General features: G+C 35.0%; 2 protein-coding genes across 14 annotated transcripts; both read right to left on the bottom strand.

Moving 5' to 3' along the window:
* Positions 1-270: 270 nt before the first annotated feature.
* On the bottom strand, positions 271-9,684 carry LOC18611762 (Pentatricopeptide repeat (PPR) superfamily protein). Of its 11 annotated transcripts, none has more exons than XR_016026299.1 (8): positions 9,371-9,683; positions 9,217-9,294; positions 6,194-8,546; positions 5,961-6,092; positions 5,581-5,662; positions 5,413-5,470; positions 2,453-2,625; positions 271-924 (listed from the first exon to the last, which is right to left on the bottom strand). XR_016026299.1 is itself a non-coding variant. In XM_018123770.2 (3 exons), exons 2-3 carry the CDS (start codon positions 9,292-9,294, stop codon positions 6,165-6,167), a joined length of 2,460 nt encoding a protein of 819 aa, XP_017979259.2. In that variant the 5' UTR covers positions 9,371-9,684. The 11 variants fall into 11 exon arrangements, 1 of the variants encoding a protein (XP_017979259.2); XR_016026298.1 differs by having other exon boundaries at positions 2,041-2,625; XR_016026296.1 differs by having other exon boundaries at positions 1,937-2,625.
* A 1,149-nt stretch (positions 9,685-10,833) lies between these two features.
* On the bottom strand, positions 10,834-13,548 carry LOC18611763 (actin-7). Of its 3 annotated transcripts, XM_018128615.2 has the most exons (6): positions 13,416-13,548; positions 12,680-12,750; positions 12,180-12,573; positions 11,475-12,088; positions 11,293-11,378; positions 10,834-11,214 (listed from the first exon to the last, which is right to left on the bottom strand). In XM_018128615.2, the coding sequence occupies exons 2-5, from the start codon at positions 12,737-12,739 to the stop codon at positions 11,313-11,315; spliced, it is 1,134 nt and encodes a 377-aa protein (XP_017984104.1). In that variant the 5' UTR covers positions 12,740-12,750; positions 13,416-13,548; the 3' UTR covers positions 10,834-11,214; positions 11,293-11,312. The 3 variants fall into 3 exon arrangements, with proteins under 3 accessions (XP_017984104.1, XP_017984096.1, XP_088664172.1); XM_018128607.2 differs by having other exon boundaries at positions 10,834-11,378; XM_088808046.1 differs by having other exon boundaries at positions 10,834-11,378; positions 12,680-12,802; positions 13,416-13,528.
* Positions 13,549-14,620: the final 1,072 nt, after the last annotated feature.

Raw genomic sequence — 14,620 nt, forward strand, 5'->3', positions numbered from 1 at the left:
GATCCTGGTGTTAAGGAGATGTGTGAAAATAATCTACTCTACTGCTGTTAAGTCCCAACAGCACGAGTGTATAATGCTCACCTCTGGTGAAGATGGAAGAGACAGCTGCTAGCACTTGTCACTCTGTATCCGTATTGGGTTGCACTTATGTGATAAGTAGATCCACAATTCAAATTATGTTTTAGCAAGATTCTGCAGGTGAAAATCACTTCTGAAGGTAAGCAGGAAGTAGCTAGAAATGTACATGGTACCATCAGCAACCCTCTAATAAAACAAGAAATTTTCCAAATATACAACCATTTGGAACAACAACCGGCCAGGATGCATTTGATTGAGAAGAATCAGCATTTATCATCTATATCTCAGGCATATGAGGGATAATATTTATTTAAAAAAGAAATACTAATAACAACATGAATTTTAGTTAAAATCACACTAAGCAAAGAGTAGGAAATGCTGCCCGGCTTCAATCCATCGGCCTAATATTGGCTTTGTTAAAGTTAAAATATCTAAATGCTAAATAGTCCGACTGTTTCACATAAAATGACATTTGAAAAGTCTGCCTGGGAAGCTGAAATTTGATTCAGGTTGTCTTGCAGCTTTCTGAACATGACTTTCATCTCCAAAATAACTAGTTCTTTTTTAGGGTCTTTGCCAAAGAAGAATTGGTGGCAGGCAGGCACCTCAATTTAAAAATGTAGCAAAGCAACCAATTGAAGGATGAAGAATCAGGAAAGCGTGCCAAAGCACCAAATGCGACTAGCTTCATTCTACATTCTTTCACTGTTTCTGTTTTCTTTTCAAATTGTTCCATTGTTGATTGGGTAGGTAGGGACTAACATTTGACGAGCTGCTTCTCTTCATGGCCAGAGTTGCAATTCCATCAGGTTGTTTTTAGGGTGATTGGAGTATTCGCCTTTGCACCTGAATTTCATGGCAGACAGCATATGGTTAAATAACTAAAAACAAGTTAGTTCATCCAATATATTTTTATTATTATTTGCAAGATTAAATTATTACAAAATAAATTAGGAAGCATTCTTTGCATGCAAAAGTTGAAAAGAAAGTATAAGTGAGAGAATTAGTAACTGAATTGAGCAAAGTCATCAGTCCATCTTAAACATTAAACAAGTGACATGGTTAAGTAATATTGTAAATGAATAAGACATCAATCTGTTAAACCATTGAAATCCAAATAATACCGAGTTAGATGTGATGCAAACTAAGAGATTGACATTATATATTAATATGAATTTTATGAAGCAATGCATGGAAAGATCTACTCTCAAAAAGTGTCATTCACCCTAGCAGCAACTATTAGCCAGTTCATATGAGAAGCAAAGATTTCATGTGTGAAACGGGCAGACATGCAAAATCAAGCAAATAGTATCCTAAAAGAAATGTAAATAAATCTGCCAATATTGGTGTCCAAGAATCACCAATAGCAACATGGAAGCAAAGATAAATCACAAAAGGCAAACATGAAACTATTAACTTCTTTTGGAAGCTCATCCTTATGCAGGAAAGTCTTCAAGAATGAGAGGTAATTTTCTTATTTCCATGATCCAGAAACCAAAAAAGAAAAAAACTATAGAGCATTTTACCTGAAGAATAGTTTCCATTGCCTTGAAATATTAAGATTTAGGAGATCATTTCGACTGTGTTTGATACCATGAACATAAAAAAGAGAGTATGACATCAAAAAATGGAATGCTTCCAGGTAAGTGGAAAGCAGTAGGATCTAACCAATATTAATACCAAAAGGACCTACAATGCTATTAAGAAGACCTGCCATTTACCACATTATGTTTTCTGCTATATTTAGCTCATCGTCATAAAGAGAAGGGCATACAGTTATCATCTAATATAAAAATATAATCAAAACTTAGAATCCTACAGGGGAAAAAGTTTTAATGAATAAATACAATGTATTAACTCTTATCAATTGTCGTAAGATTCTTCAATTATTGGAGGTCAAAGAAGATTTTCCAGGAAGCTGGCAGCAGCTTGGCCACCAGCAATCCCCAGTACAGAATCTACCGTGTATGATCTCTTGAGCACCAGTTCCAGTCTCTGCTTAAATAGGCAAATTCTTGTGCAACACTGAATTCAAAACTAGGAAGTGTTTGTTCACTGGGTTTTTGAGATGGCTGAGTGAACTGGAGCTTCTGAATTCTCCAGCTCACTCATGTGGTTCTTAAGCTTTTACAAGATGAGGGTCACTAGCTTCCTCCCTGTTTTACGAGTTTCATATTGGTTTTGGGAAAAACAAATCTCCTCTCTTCTGTTGCTTTGGCTGGTTGATGACTTGTTACAGGGGCAACTGACATGCATGCTATGGATATCTGATCTGGCAATGGACTGCTAGATCTGATGCAAACAATTAGCACTTGTTGCACCCAAAGTTGAGAAAAGAAAGGAGTAATAAGCTCAGCAAAGCAGAAACAATAACCACTAAAGGATGCTGCAGGTTGCCAGAACTGAAGAACCGTCTCTACGGATTAGACCAGTTCCAACTTTACTCAATATTGAGCATGCTACTCTTTAGAAAATCTTCTGACCATCAATGTGGAGCTGCTTTATCATCTAAGAGGTTCCAGAAAGAAGCTGAACCACAGAGCTATCCTGAGAAAAATAATCCCAGTAAAAAGTGTGAAATACAAGGGAAGTAGACAAAAGTTTCAAATAGATATGAAAAAAGAGTGGAGAAATTTTGATAAGTAGGAGTGAAGCAGTGATGTCATTTCTGTTTTCTCATTTTATTTTTCCAAACATGAAAATAGTACTTCCTATAATGTTTCTGATAAGCAAATCAAGAAGATTGTGGTTTTCTGCTTCTCTAAAAGAATGGTTAAAACAAAATTGTATTTTTACACAGAAAAGTGTCCGCTATCAAGGGGCTTACTTTTTAAGAAGCAATCTAGAAAACCCATACTTAACCCTATGTTTGACTCTAGACCAGAGAAGAAAGAAATGAAAAGAAAATGGTAAATTTGTCTTCCAACACTTTGATAATATCAGTGGAGAAAAGAAAAAGAGAGAATATTATATTCCACACATACATGGACACAGCTATCCACATGCTTCTTTTCTGATGTTTATTTGTGTTAGTGAAATACCAAAGCTATCCCCAAGTGGGAGGTGGGGCAGCGCCAGTGGGGATTACAGCTTTTATGTCTCAGATTATGGTCCATAGAGATGATACAAGATGAACATAAATGCAATATGCCATTTGATGGCAGAGGAAAGTAATAACATCCAGAATGCACTCCATTATGTTTACAGGACCTGCTCGTTCAAGCTTTTTTCTGTCCATGCACCACAACAGTAACGCTGTCATGACTTGGGCCCAAGCACCACAGGCCAGCAACTTCTTGGGCCAAAGCAACATGGCCCTTAAAAAGTTTAAGCTAAAGTTACTAGTAGCAATTTACTTGGACCCTTATATGGTCTTAAAATCACTTGCATCAAATGTGGATAAGGTAACAAAATCCCATCCACTCAAATACTTGATGTCTTTCATCAAGGCCACACATCCACAATCACAATCAAGGCCCACTCCATAGCACCAACATTTCATTAGCACCATGTGGAGCACACACCGGGCTGACACATGTTTTGATACCAAATGCAACAAGTTAAGCCCAAGCACCACTAACTTAGTAATTTTTCAGGCTTAAACCACATGACACTTAAAAGCTTAAGCTCAAATTGTTAGTAGCGATTGACTTGAACCTCTATATGAGTCTTAAGAATCACACTCACATAAGATGTGGGATGGGATATCTCAAAAGCACAAACTAATGGTGCTCTAAATCCTATCTAAAGAATTTAAAAGGAAGCAGTGTCGTCAACATGGACAATTATTTTAAGTTATAAAGGACACAGGCAAGCCAAATAAGATGCCACCTTCCAATGACACTTTCTTCTTCTCTTTTTGTTCTTGTTCCTCTTCATACTGCTTTCTTCGTTGGGTGCTTGCTTATGGTTTTTTAACCAGGCTAGTAAATCCATAAATCCAAGAGCTCATAATAGGAGAAGAAGTACCAAAGATAACGAGACAAGCATATCTTAATTTGATAAGAAGAGTTGCGACATTATGTAAAGTGTGTCAAATTGAAAGTGTGCAGTAAATTTACCAACAAGAAACCCACATCAGAATTATACCAAAGATTGGCATTTAGCAATCATACTTCGACAGTGGCATATATTTATCCACTTCAGTAAATGTGCAACATCATCCATTGTTCTTTTGGCCAACATGAGATTAATGGAGCTAAGCTACTGCCAATGACTATTTTTCTTCTCTTCTTTAGCATCTCAAATAATATCACCAGACTAGTAAAATATGACACAAAAAGCTATAACCTATTTCTTTCATTCCAAATAATCAGAAAAATATACTAATAACACATCAATACGTTGATTAGATAAACTTCATCCTCTTTGGAAACCAAAAAGTAAGATTATGAATTAAACAACAAAGAAGTCCTTTTGCTCCAAGAGAAGATGTGCTTGGTAGCTAGTTCAGCATTACAATAGTAATTAATCAGTATAGTTGTTTTGGCATCCAGAGGTACTTTGGTTATTTTATGTATTGCTGGAATGGCCCTTAGAGTTTTATGTTCATTCAAACTGTTGGATTTTAAAGTATTCTTTATTTTATATTAGTTGAGTTCTATTCCTGAGTCAAATGGTTAGGAATCTAGTCCACCAAGTAGGACAAGTTAGTAATTGCGTATTATATCTCTTTGTCCGGTCAAAAATGGTAGAGTTGATTTTAATAAAGATTTGAGTTCATGAGAATTCTTGGAGAATTTGTGATTGAGTTTTCCCTCCCTTCTTATTCTCTCTTGCTACAAGATTCTCTGGTGACTGTTCACAGATTTGAAACGGCAGCAATCATTTGCTCTATTCTAATTGTACTGCTACAAGAAAATTCCAGCAACCCTTCCCTGACTTTCCAGCCCTCTTTTGAGTTCTGATCTCAACTGAATTTATCCTAGTTCAATGCAAAACCCTAACCTTAATTTTACCATAAGCCCTTAACTTATATAAAGGGCATTTTATGGTCTAGACACCATATACCCTAACTGGGCCAACAGTTTCCAGTCTGTCCTACATCATGTATACATTTAGCCTATCTGCAACTGTCAAACATCATTCTTAAGGTGATCACGATCCTTACATTGATGTTTCTACATCCCTTATAGAATGTTGAACAATAGAGTAAAAATGCAATTCAGAAATGCACTTAATACTTCAAAACCCTTTTCTTGAGGAGACCAAACTTAATGCAATTTTTGTGATCAAAACAGGATAAGCTTGTTAATTTGATGAATATTATTCAGAAAGCATTAAATTTGTAATTATGAAATGGTTTTAACTTGCACAGTTTCCTCCTAAGAATACCTTGCATCTTCTCTTCAAGCTGCATGATGCTTTCATGGAGCAAATTAATTTTCCGAACCTGAAAATCAAGTTAAAAATAAGGAGAAGAAACACCATTAAAAGAAAAAAGCAGAGAGGTATCCAGCGTCTTTGGAGCAAATTGCAAAACAGAATAAAAAAAAATTTAACCTGAAGTTGTAAAAATTCATCTCTCGTCCTCCAGTATCAGATCTCATGAATACAAAGGTTTGCGCAGCTTCACATCCTCAAGCTACACAGTAATTGCAAGCAAATTCAGCATATTGAATTACTCGAGTACCAAAAGGATTATTACGTGCTATTATAAGTACATACTTTGAACACTCAAATCTTTACACAAAAATTAAAAAAGATAAGAGGAAAGAATGATTTATCCCTTTATGCCAGCTTAAACACTGCACCACTCTCGAACACTAATTTTTACATCAACATCCAATTCCCAACAGAAACCTCATTGCATATCACATATATGAAAAGAATCACCATAAGTTCATCCAAGTGCTAAAGTATCATATGCGTGGTTTCAATACCTGAGTCCTGAAAAAGCAAATAACTTCTACTCTTGTTGTGAGAAAGCTTTCCTTCTTCAGGCCTGCCACATACTAACAGGCCACTTTCAAATATAAAGATAAGATAAAAGGTCATGTCTGAGCATTTCTATCCTGCAAGACAAAATATAATGACAATCACTCAGTAGCATTCTATGATTCAATGTAACTTATGTTTTAGATAAATCACCCACTTGAGTCACAGAGGTCCTTACTTCTCACAACTCTCTTGGCTATCAAGATGCAATGGTGCAACATGGTATGGGTATCTGGCTGTATGCCCTTACTTAGCAGTTCATTAACAAGGGTTACAGCTTTGTCTATATATCCTCCTTTAAAATAGCCTGAAATAAGAGCTGTATATGTCACAGTATCAGGTTCCAATCCTCTATCTATCATTTCGTCAAAGATCCTACTTGCATCCTGAAGATTGTTTGTCTTACAGAACTGATCAATCAAAACCGTATAGCAAACAACGTCAGGTTCTACTCCCATGTGCTTCATTTCACTCCAAAAAGGTGAAGCAACCATTATTGTCTTGCCATTCTTTTGTGTCACATCAGGATTAGAAAGAGACCTCAAATTCATTTTCATATGGCTGTTAAGCAAGACTGTATAAGTGATAACATCAGGTTTAATCCCTCTCTCCTTCATATTATTGAAAAGATCCAAGGCCTTCTGCAAAAGTTTCACCTTACAATATCCATTTATCATTATTGTGTAAGTAACTAGATCAGGTGTTAGCCCCTTCTTAATCATAATATTAAACAACAGCTGGGCAATACTCAAATTTCCGGCCTGACAAAATGCACCAATGAGTTTACAGTACATTAATTTGGTAGGTTCAGCATTCAAAGACAACATTATCTTGAGTAACATAAGAGCTTTGTCATTATCACCTTTCATGCAAAGACTACTGAGGAGTTTTGAGCAAGAAGCCTTTGTCACTAGAAATCCCTGCTCAGACAGCTTAACAAATAATTTAAAGGCTTCTTTTGTTAGGCATGCTTCACGATAACCATCAACTAAGGCAGCATAATTTTCCAAACACTTTCCCGGCAAACTATCTAGAAAATTTTCAGCTTCCTTCACCTTATCTCCCATACATAAGCCTTTAATGATCATGTTGTGTATGACAGTATCACATTTCAAGCCTTGTGCCTCCATAGAATTTAAAAGATCAACTGCCTTTTGTGCATGGCCATTTCTAGCTAAGCCGCCAGCAAGTACACTATAAAAAACAATATCAGGCTTGTGGCCGTTGTTCTTCATCTCCTTGAACAAGTTCCATGCATCTTCAACTTTACCTTGACGACAATATCCATTGATCAAAGTGGTATAGTTAATAACATCGGGAGAAATCTGTTTACCCTTCATCTCATCAAGCAATTTTTTAGCTTCTTCCACTTGTCCTCCCTTGCAGAGAGCATCTGCTATTACATTATGACAAACCTCATCAAGAAAAATCCCAATGTCCCTAAACTCCTTAAATTGATTTACAGCTTTAAAATCCAGGCCCATCTGACACAGGCTTTGAAGTATTGAGGTCAAAATCACACAGTTCGTTTTGATACCCTTTGATACCATTTCATGGTGAATATCCAAAGCTTTCAATATATTCCCACATTTGCAGTATCCTCTTATCAGGGCACCATAAGAAGTCACATCAGGAACAACCCCATCGTTTTCCGCATCAAATAAGACATCTTCAGCTACTTTCAATTTCATCTCCTTACTGAAGCCCCGAATCACAACACTATAAGCGAAGGGATCAAGAGGAACCTTTGCCTTCCTGCACACTTTAAGCACTTCATAACCTAATTCTGTCCTACCATGCATACAAAGCCCTTCAATATAAGTTGTGTAAGCAAAGGCATTTGGTCTAACTTCTGCTTCCTCCATCTCTCGAAAAACATTAAAAGCTTCCTCCAAACTACCCTTTTTGCAAAGTGCCTTAATTAGAATGCTATAAGTATAATCATTTGGCTTCAGTCCAATTCTTTTTAACTGTTGATAAGTAGCTACAGCCATATCAATTTTCCCACAGTGAATCAAACGATTCATAAGAAAATTACATGAAAATATATGTGGAACAAATCCACATCTTCTAGTTTGAAACAAGATATTAATAACTTCATCAAACATCTCGACACTAACATATGCCTTAATTAATGCATTGGACAATCGAACCAACAAGTATGAGTCTTCTCCCTCAAGCCCCTCTTCAAGAGCTTCACACAAATCCATAATTTCAAAGCCTAAACGTTTCTCTTTCCTAATGATTTCCAACAACACCGAATCCAGTTTCCTGTCCCAACCCCAATAACACAATATTCTCACAATAGCAGTGTATGTACAAAGATCATGAGAGAACCCATCTTCATTCAATTGGTTAAAAAATGACAACGCCTTATTGGGCTGTTTTATTAAATTATTCAAAGTTTGAACAACTTCAACTCTATCTAATTCAAAGAAGTGGTCACTGTTATGATTCATATTTGGGATACTGACAGTTTCTTGCTCATCAGATGAACTGGAAGCTAATTGGGCAAGAGCATAGTGCATCTGCTGGAAAACAAAGTATTACAACATTCTCAGTTTCCCTTTTTTAGGTTACATTTAATTCTTATTTCTTACTTTTTGCTTCTGGAATAGAAAAAAAAAAAAAAGGCAAAAGTGCATTTAAGTACCAAAAAAAGGAAAATTTTGAAGAACTAAAAGTTAAATATGTAATTTTTTTAGAGAATAAAGTGCATGATTTTACTTTTACATAGAACAAAACGATATTAGAGTTGGTGTTGCATTTTAGTTATTTACTCCCTCTATCCATAAAGTTGTCACTGACTTTGTTTTGATAAAAAATTTCAACTTTCACCCCTATAATTTAAATATTTTAATTAATTAGATTTTACAATATATATATATATATAAACTACTTCATTCAAAGTTGTTAAAAAACAATTTTATAATTTTTATAATTATAAAAATAAAATAAAATTAAAAATTTTCAAAGTTTAAAATGTTTTATCAGCAATTAGTCAACCAATGAGAACTTTATTGGGACAGGAGTATTCATTTCTAATCAATTAAGATTTTGGTTTTTACTATTTACTTTTACTTTATAGCAAAATTTTAAGAAGCGAAATGCAAAGAGCAAAAGCAAATACTAAGTCCTTAGCTCAGTGCCTGAAGTAATGAATTATGAAGAGAAAATGGAGAGACAAATCAAGAACAGAACCTCTTTTGTAGCAGTAGGAGAGTAAGTTGGAAAGGCCGAAAGTGCAGGCCGTATCTTCTGTAAGGACTGTCCCAACATCTAAACAAACAAAACCATCAATACCCATAAATCAAAATGGGAAATATTGCTCAAAAATAAAGAGAAGTGGCAGTACCAGAAGGAAAAGAGCTTGGTTGCAGTAGTCGAACTTAGTCGGAAAACGGCTCAAATTTCAAATACTTAGGATAGAATTGGGGTTATTCGATTGGAATCTATTAAAAGATGGAGAAGCTAGAGGGCTTTCTGGGTTCCAAAATGAGGGAGAGTTTTTTAAAAGTTCGGTGTCGTGAGGCAGGCAGGCTGGTAGCTGCCGGGGAGAAACACAAAGCAAAGAGCTGCTGTGCTGAGGAAGACGTGCCCAGGGTTTACTCAGGGTTTTACGAAGAGCGTCCGACAAAGGTACCTTAAAACTAAAACTCCTCAACATATCCGCCCTTCAGCTAACTTCTACCTAAAGGTGTTCAGGGCCGGGTTACCCGTAAGTTTAACCCGCCCAATATGATTAGGTTTGGATTCAGTTCCAAAAAAGTTATTTTCTCAATGAAATATAATTTTTTAAAAAAATTATTTTATGTAAATAAAGCCTAACCCATGACTACTTAAGAAATGTACCAATTTTATATATTTTTTTGGTACCATTTTTCATAATTGCATTAGATACCTATACTTTCTCTAAAAACATCACACGTGGAATATCAAATTCTAGGCGTATACAGGGGCGAAGGGAGAGGGTAGCGGCCGCTACCTCTCAATTTTTAATTTTTTTTATTTTAGTATATAAAATTCATAATATGTAATTTTCTCACCCTTACACAAAATAGATGAGCTAGTTTGAAGTAGTGGTAAAAAATTTAAGCTAATCTTCAAAAGTTAGATTCAATTCTTTTTAAGTTCTAATTTTAGAATTTTTTTTTTATAAGTATAGGCATAATATTTATAATAACAAATCAATATATCATATCAATTATTAATTATAATATATCAACATATCATATCAATTATGATATATTAATATGACACGTTAACATTATACAATATAAAATAATAAACAAAATTTAACTTAAATCAATTATTAAATATAATAAATTATTTAACTTAAAATAATAATATAAAAAATTTAATCAAACATAATTATAAATATAAACACTTATTTTAATTTTCTTAAATAATTTAAAATTTTATTTATACATAATGCTATAAAGATACTAAACTTTCTTTTTTTTTCTCCTTTATAAATATATTATTTATAATTTAAAAATTTATATTTAAACTATTAATAATATTTTATATTATAATTTAATTTAATTTTAATAATAATTAATATAATTAATTTTTTATTTCAAAACAAATTATTGAATTATTGATCCGACCTATATCAACATGCCCATTATTTCCCCAGAGATGCCTTCGAAGCCAAGTCAATAAAACGTAACTTGACATCCCACTCTAGGTGACGTTTCACCTTCACCACCTAAACCCATAAATCAGCAAGGACAAACATGCATAATTTCTAATATTTTCCCATAATAATCACAACTGAGCTGACAAACTGTCATAAAAAAAGAATTCATGATAAGATTTCAAAACCAAGTATCAAATATAATTTCCATAAAAGTTTATGACCGCAAACTGACACTAATTTAAATTTTCTCGTACAATAGCTATTAACATTCATGTTCTCAGGGGAAAAAAACCTTGAATATGAAAATTAAAGAAAATAAAAGAAAGAAGCAGGACAATCACTCTCCAGCTACAAACATCCTATTAAGCAACATGGTTGAAAGATTCATGGAAAGGAAGGAATTGAGAGCACCAATTGTCTGCCCACCACCATATCCAGAGGGCCAGCATCTCAATCGCGGTGACACCAGCGGTCATCACAAGTCACAACAGATGAAAGGCTTACATAATACATCAAGATCAAAGTACACCCTCCTTCAATGATCTCCACCTTCAACACTTCCCCACATCAACCAGACTTTGAGTTCACTTGACACAGGACACAAAAAAGCCAACTAAATGGAAAATGTAACTCACCATCAAAGCACTAATAAAACTTAGAAGCACTTCCTGTGGACAATGGATGGACCAGACTCATCATACTCGCCCTTGGAAATCCACATCTGATGCAACAGGTAAAGCAAGAATGTCAGTCTTGGCCCTCTTGGACAACCAACTTATGCATAAAACATAACCGAATGTAAGTAAAAATATTTCACCTGCTGGAAGGTGCTGAGCGATGCCAAGATAGATCCTCCAATCCAGACACTGTACTTTCTCTCTGGTGGTGCAACGACCTTAATCTTCATGCTGCTTGGAGCAAGGGCAGTGATCTCCTTGCTCATTCGGTCTGCAATACCAGGGAACATAGTTGAACCACCACTGAGCACAATGTTACCATAGAGATCTTTCCTGATATCCACGTCACACTTCATGATAGAGTTGTAGGTAGTCTCATGGATTCCAGCAGCTTCCATCCCAATGAGAGATGGCTGGAAGAGGACTTCTGGACAACGGAATCTCTCAGCTCCAATAGTAATGACTTGTCCATCAGGCAACTCATAGTTCTTCTCAACAGATGAGCTGCTCTTAGCAGTCTCAAGTTCCTGCTCGTAGTCCAGGGCAACATAAGCAAGCTTCTCCTTCATGTCACGAACAATTTCCCGTTCAGCAGTGGTGGTAAACATGTAACCTCTCTCAGTAAGAATCTTCATCAAAGCATCAGTGAGATCACGACCAGCAAGGTCTAGACGGAGGATGGCATGTGGAAGGGCATACCCTTCGTAGATTGGCACAGTGTGAGATACACCATCACCAGAATCCAGTACAATACCTGTTCCAATAGGGAGATAATTCAGAGTTAGCTTGATTAGTTGCAATCTAAAAATATGAAAAAATTCATATAGGTTTCTATTTTAACAAACCTGTTGTACGACCACTTGCATACAATGAGAGAACAGCCTGGATGGCAACATACATGGCAGGTACATTAAAAGTCTCAAACATGATCTGGGTCATCTTTTCTCTGTTGGCCTTGGGGTTGAGAGGTGCCTCTGTGAGAAGCACAGGGTGCTCCTCAGGAGCAACACGGAGTTCATTGTAGAATGTATGATGCCAGATCTTTTCCATATCATCCCAATTGCTGACAATGCCATGCTCAATGGGATATTTCAAAGTAAGGATACCTCTTTTGGATTGAGCCTCATCTCCTACATAGGCATCCTTCTGACCCATCCCAACCATGACACCAGTGTGTCGGGGTCGACCAACAATACTGGGAAAAACTGCCCTGGGAGCATCATCGCCAGCAAAACCAGCCTGCACAATAAACAAAATATCCAATTAACCATGATAAAGTGACACATTTTTCATAAAGAAATAAACAATAATGGAGAATAAAACTCATGTCCGCAAATCAACTAACCTTCACCATTCCAGTTCCATTGTCACAGACAAGGGGTTGAATATCCTCAGCATCAGCCATCTTTTACAATACTGCAAAAAAAAATTAAGATACTGAGCTGGATTCTATGCCCTTCTCAACAACCTAAACAAGCAAAAGTAAAGAGTTGCACAAATCAAGTTCTAGTTTCTCCAAATGACAAGTCGAAACACTTAAGTCGACTACTTTCTTCAGATATATATGATAAAATTGTTCAGCATTTTAGCAAAGCTAAAAACAGTAAATTTTGCTACTGCAGCGGCACAACCAATTTTTATCAATTCAAAACGCATACAACAGTCATTGGAGTAGAGCATACAGCATCTAAGGGACTGAAAATTGAATCAATTATCCAAAGAAATAAAGATCAGAGTAGAGCCTTTCTTCAACCAAAAAAAAAATTCGAAAATCATTAAATTTAGACAGGGAATGCATTAATCCGTACAAGTGGAAGAAGATCGAGTTAAAAATAAAGGCAGAAAAATCAATTCTCATAAGATCTACATAGAAATCGCAAATGTAATGAAGCAGATCAAGCCAAGTAAAGATCCAGTGACTAAGAGAAGCAGATCAAGCTAAATCTAACTTTCTAAAACTCTACAGAAACTTCTAGAACCCTAGATCTCAGTTCATCGTCGAAAAAGCATCAAAATCAAGCACACAGAATCCACAGATCGGTCGATTTGAAGTAAAATAGAAGAAGAGTTAAAAGATTTACCTGAAGAAGAGAAACGAGGAGGATATTTTAGAGAGAGAGAGAGTGGTAGAAGAAGCAGAAAACGACGACGCTTTTTCCCTGTTCTCTCTTCTCTCTGGTGCTGGAGGTGGAAATGGAAAGTGAAAGAGGAGAAAGGGGGTATTTATATAGTATAAGCAGAGTTGGCAAATTTTTGAAATGCAAATGAAATTTGTAGCAAATTGAAAAGAATTTGGGAATCCAAAGGGGGAATCATTTCCACCACCATGAGAAAAGATAGGGTGACCTGGCTGACAGCTTTTATTTCCGTCACCCCCCCAACCCCACGTTCTTCGCCTTGGGATTTTGATCTAATCTCTACCGTTCGATTAAGCCTCAGCTACGCTTCTAATCTCAGCTAAAGCTATATATTCGCCCTCCGTCTTGTTGGGGTCTGGTCGGCATTTTTATTTAAAGACAATACCAAAAGAATGTCTTTTGCCGGCACTGCAGCTCGGCTTGGCTTGGTTTATATTGGCTTCACTCAACCTGTTTTTTCTTTTTTCTACTGCATGCTTAGTACTTAGTTGTTCAATCTGTTAACCCTTAAGTTAGGACAAAATATATTGTAATTAATAGTAAAAAATTGTTTTATACATAGTCGTGACTTAAAAATGAGGTTACAGTATGTGATTTATTTTCTATTAGGTATATTTAATAAACTTTTAATTAATTATTAAACCAATTATAATTATTTAAATATTCTATTAAGTATATTTAATAAACTTTTAATTAATTATTAAACCAATTATAATTATTTAAATATTCAATTAGGTATATTTAATAGACTTTTAATTAATTATTAAACCAATGATAATTATTTAATTCCCATTGATGATTTTTTTTTGTCAAAACACTTATAAAATTTAAAATATTCCACTACCAATATAGTAAGAACAACTAAAGATCACTAGTAAGAATGACTAAAGATCACTCTTTAATTTAAGGATGTCAACGGGTATAATGTTTTTTATTTTTTAGGTATTCTAACTTTAATCTTATTATATAATAGGATATTTAGACTTTATAAATACGTAATTAAAATTTGAAATTGTTATCTGAAAACCTACACGAATATCTTACATACTACTCCGTTAAATATTCATATCCATTAAAGACTTGATTAAAGTAAATTAAAAATCAAATTTTATGTGTATTATTAATTAAAATTAAATTAATAAATTAAA

The sequence above is a fragment of the Theobroma cacao genome, chromosome 1, assembly GCF_053813885.1.
Source record: "Theobroma cacao isolate CCN51 chromosome 1, ASM5381388v1, whole genome shotgun sequence".
Lineage (NCBI taxonomy): Eukaryota > Viridiplantae > Streptophyta > Magnoliopsida > Malvales > Malvaceae > Theobroma > Theobroma cacao.

Coding starts and splice junctions, on each gene's coding strand:
- LOC18611762 (XM_018123770.2), bottom strand. CDS start 9,294: ATGTTGGGACAGTCCTTACAGAAGATACGGCCTGCACTTTCGGCCTTT. Junction 8,547..9,216: donor CTCCTACTGCTACAAAAGAG/GTTCTGTTCTTG, acceptor TTTGTTTTCCAG/CAGATGCACTATGCTCTTGC.
- LOC18611763 (XM_018128615.2), bottom strand. CDS start 12,739: ATGGCTGATGCTGAGGATATTCAACCCCTTGTCTGTGACAATGGAACT. Junction 12,574..12,679: donor ATGGAACTGGAATGGTGAAG/GTTAGTTGATTT, acceptor TTTATTGTGCAG/GCTGGTTTTGCTGGCGATGA. Junction 11,379..11,474: donor CGCTCAGCACCTTCCAGCAG/GTGAAATATTTT, acceptor CTGTTGCATCAG/ATGTGGATTTCCAAGGGCGA.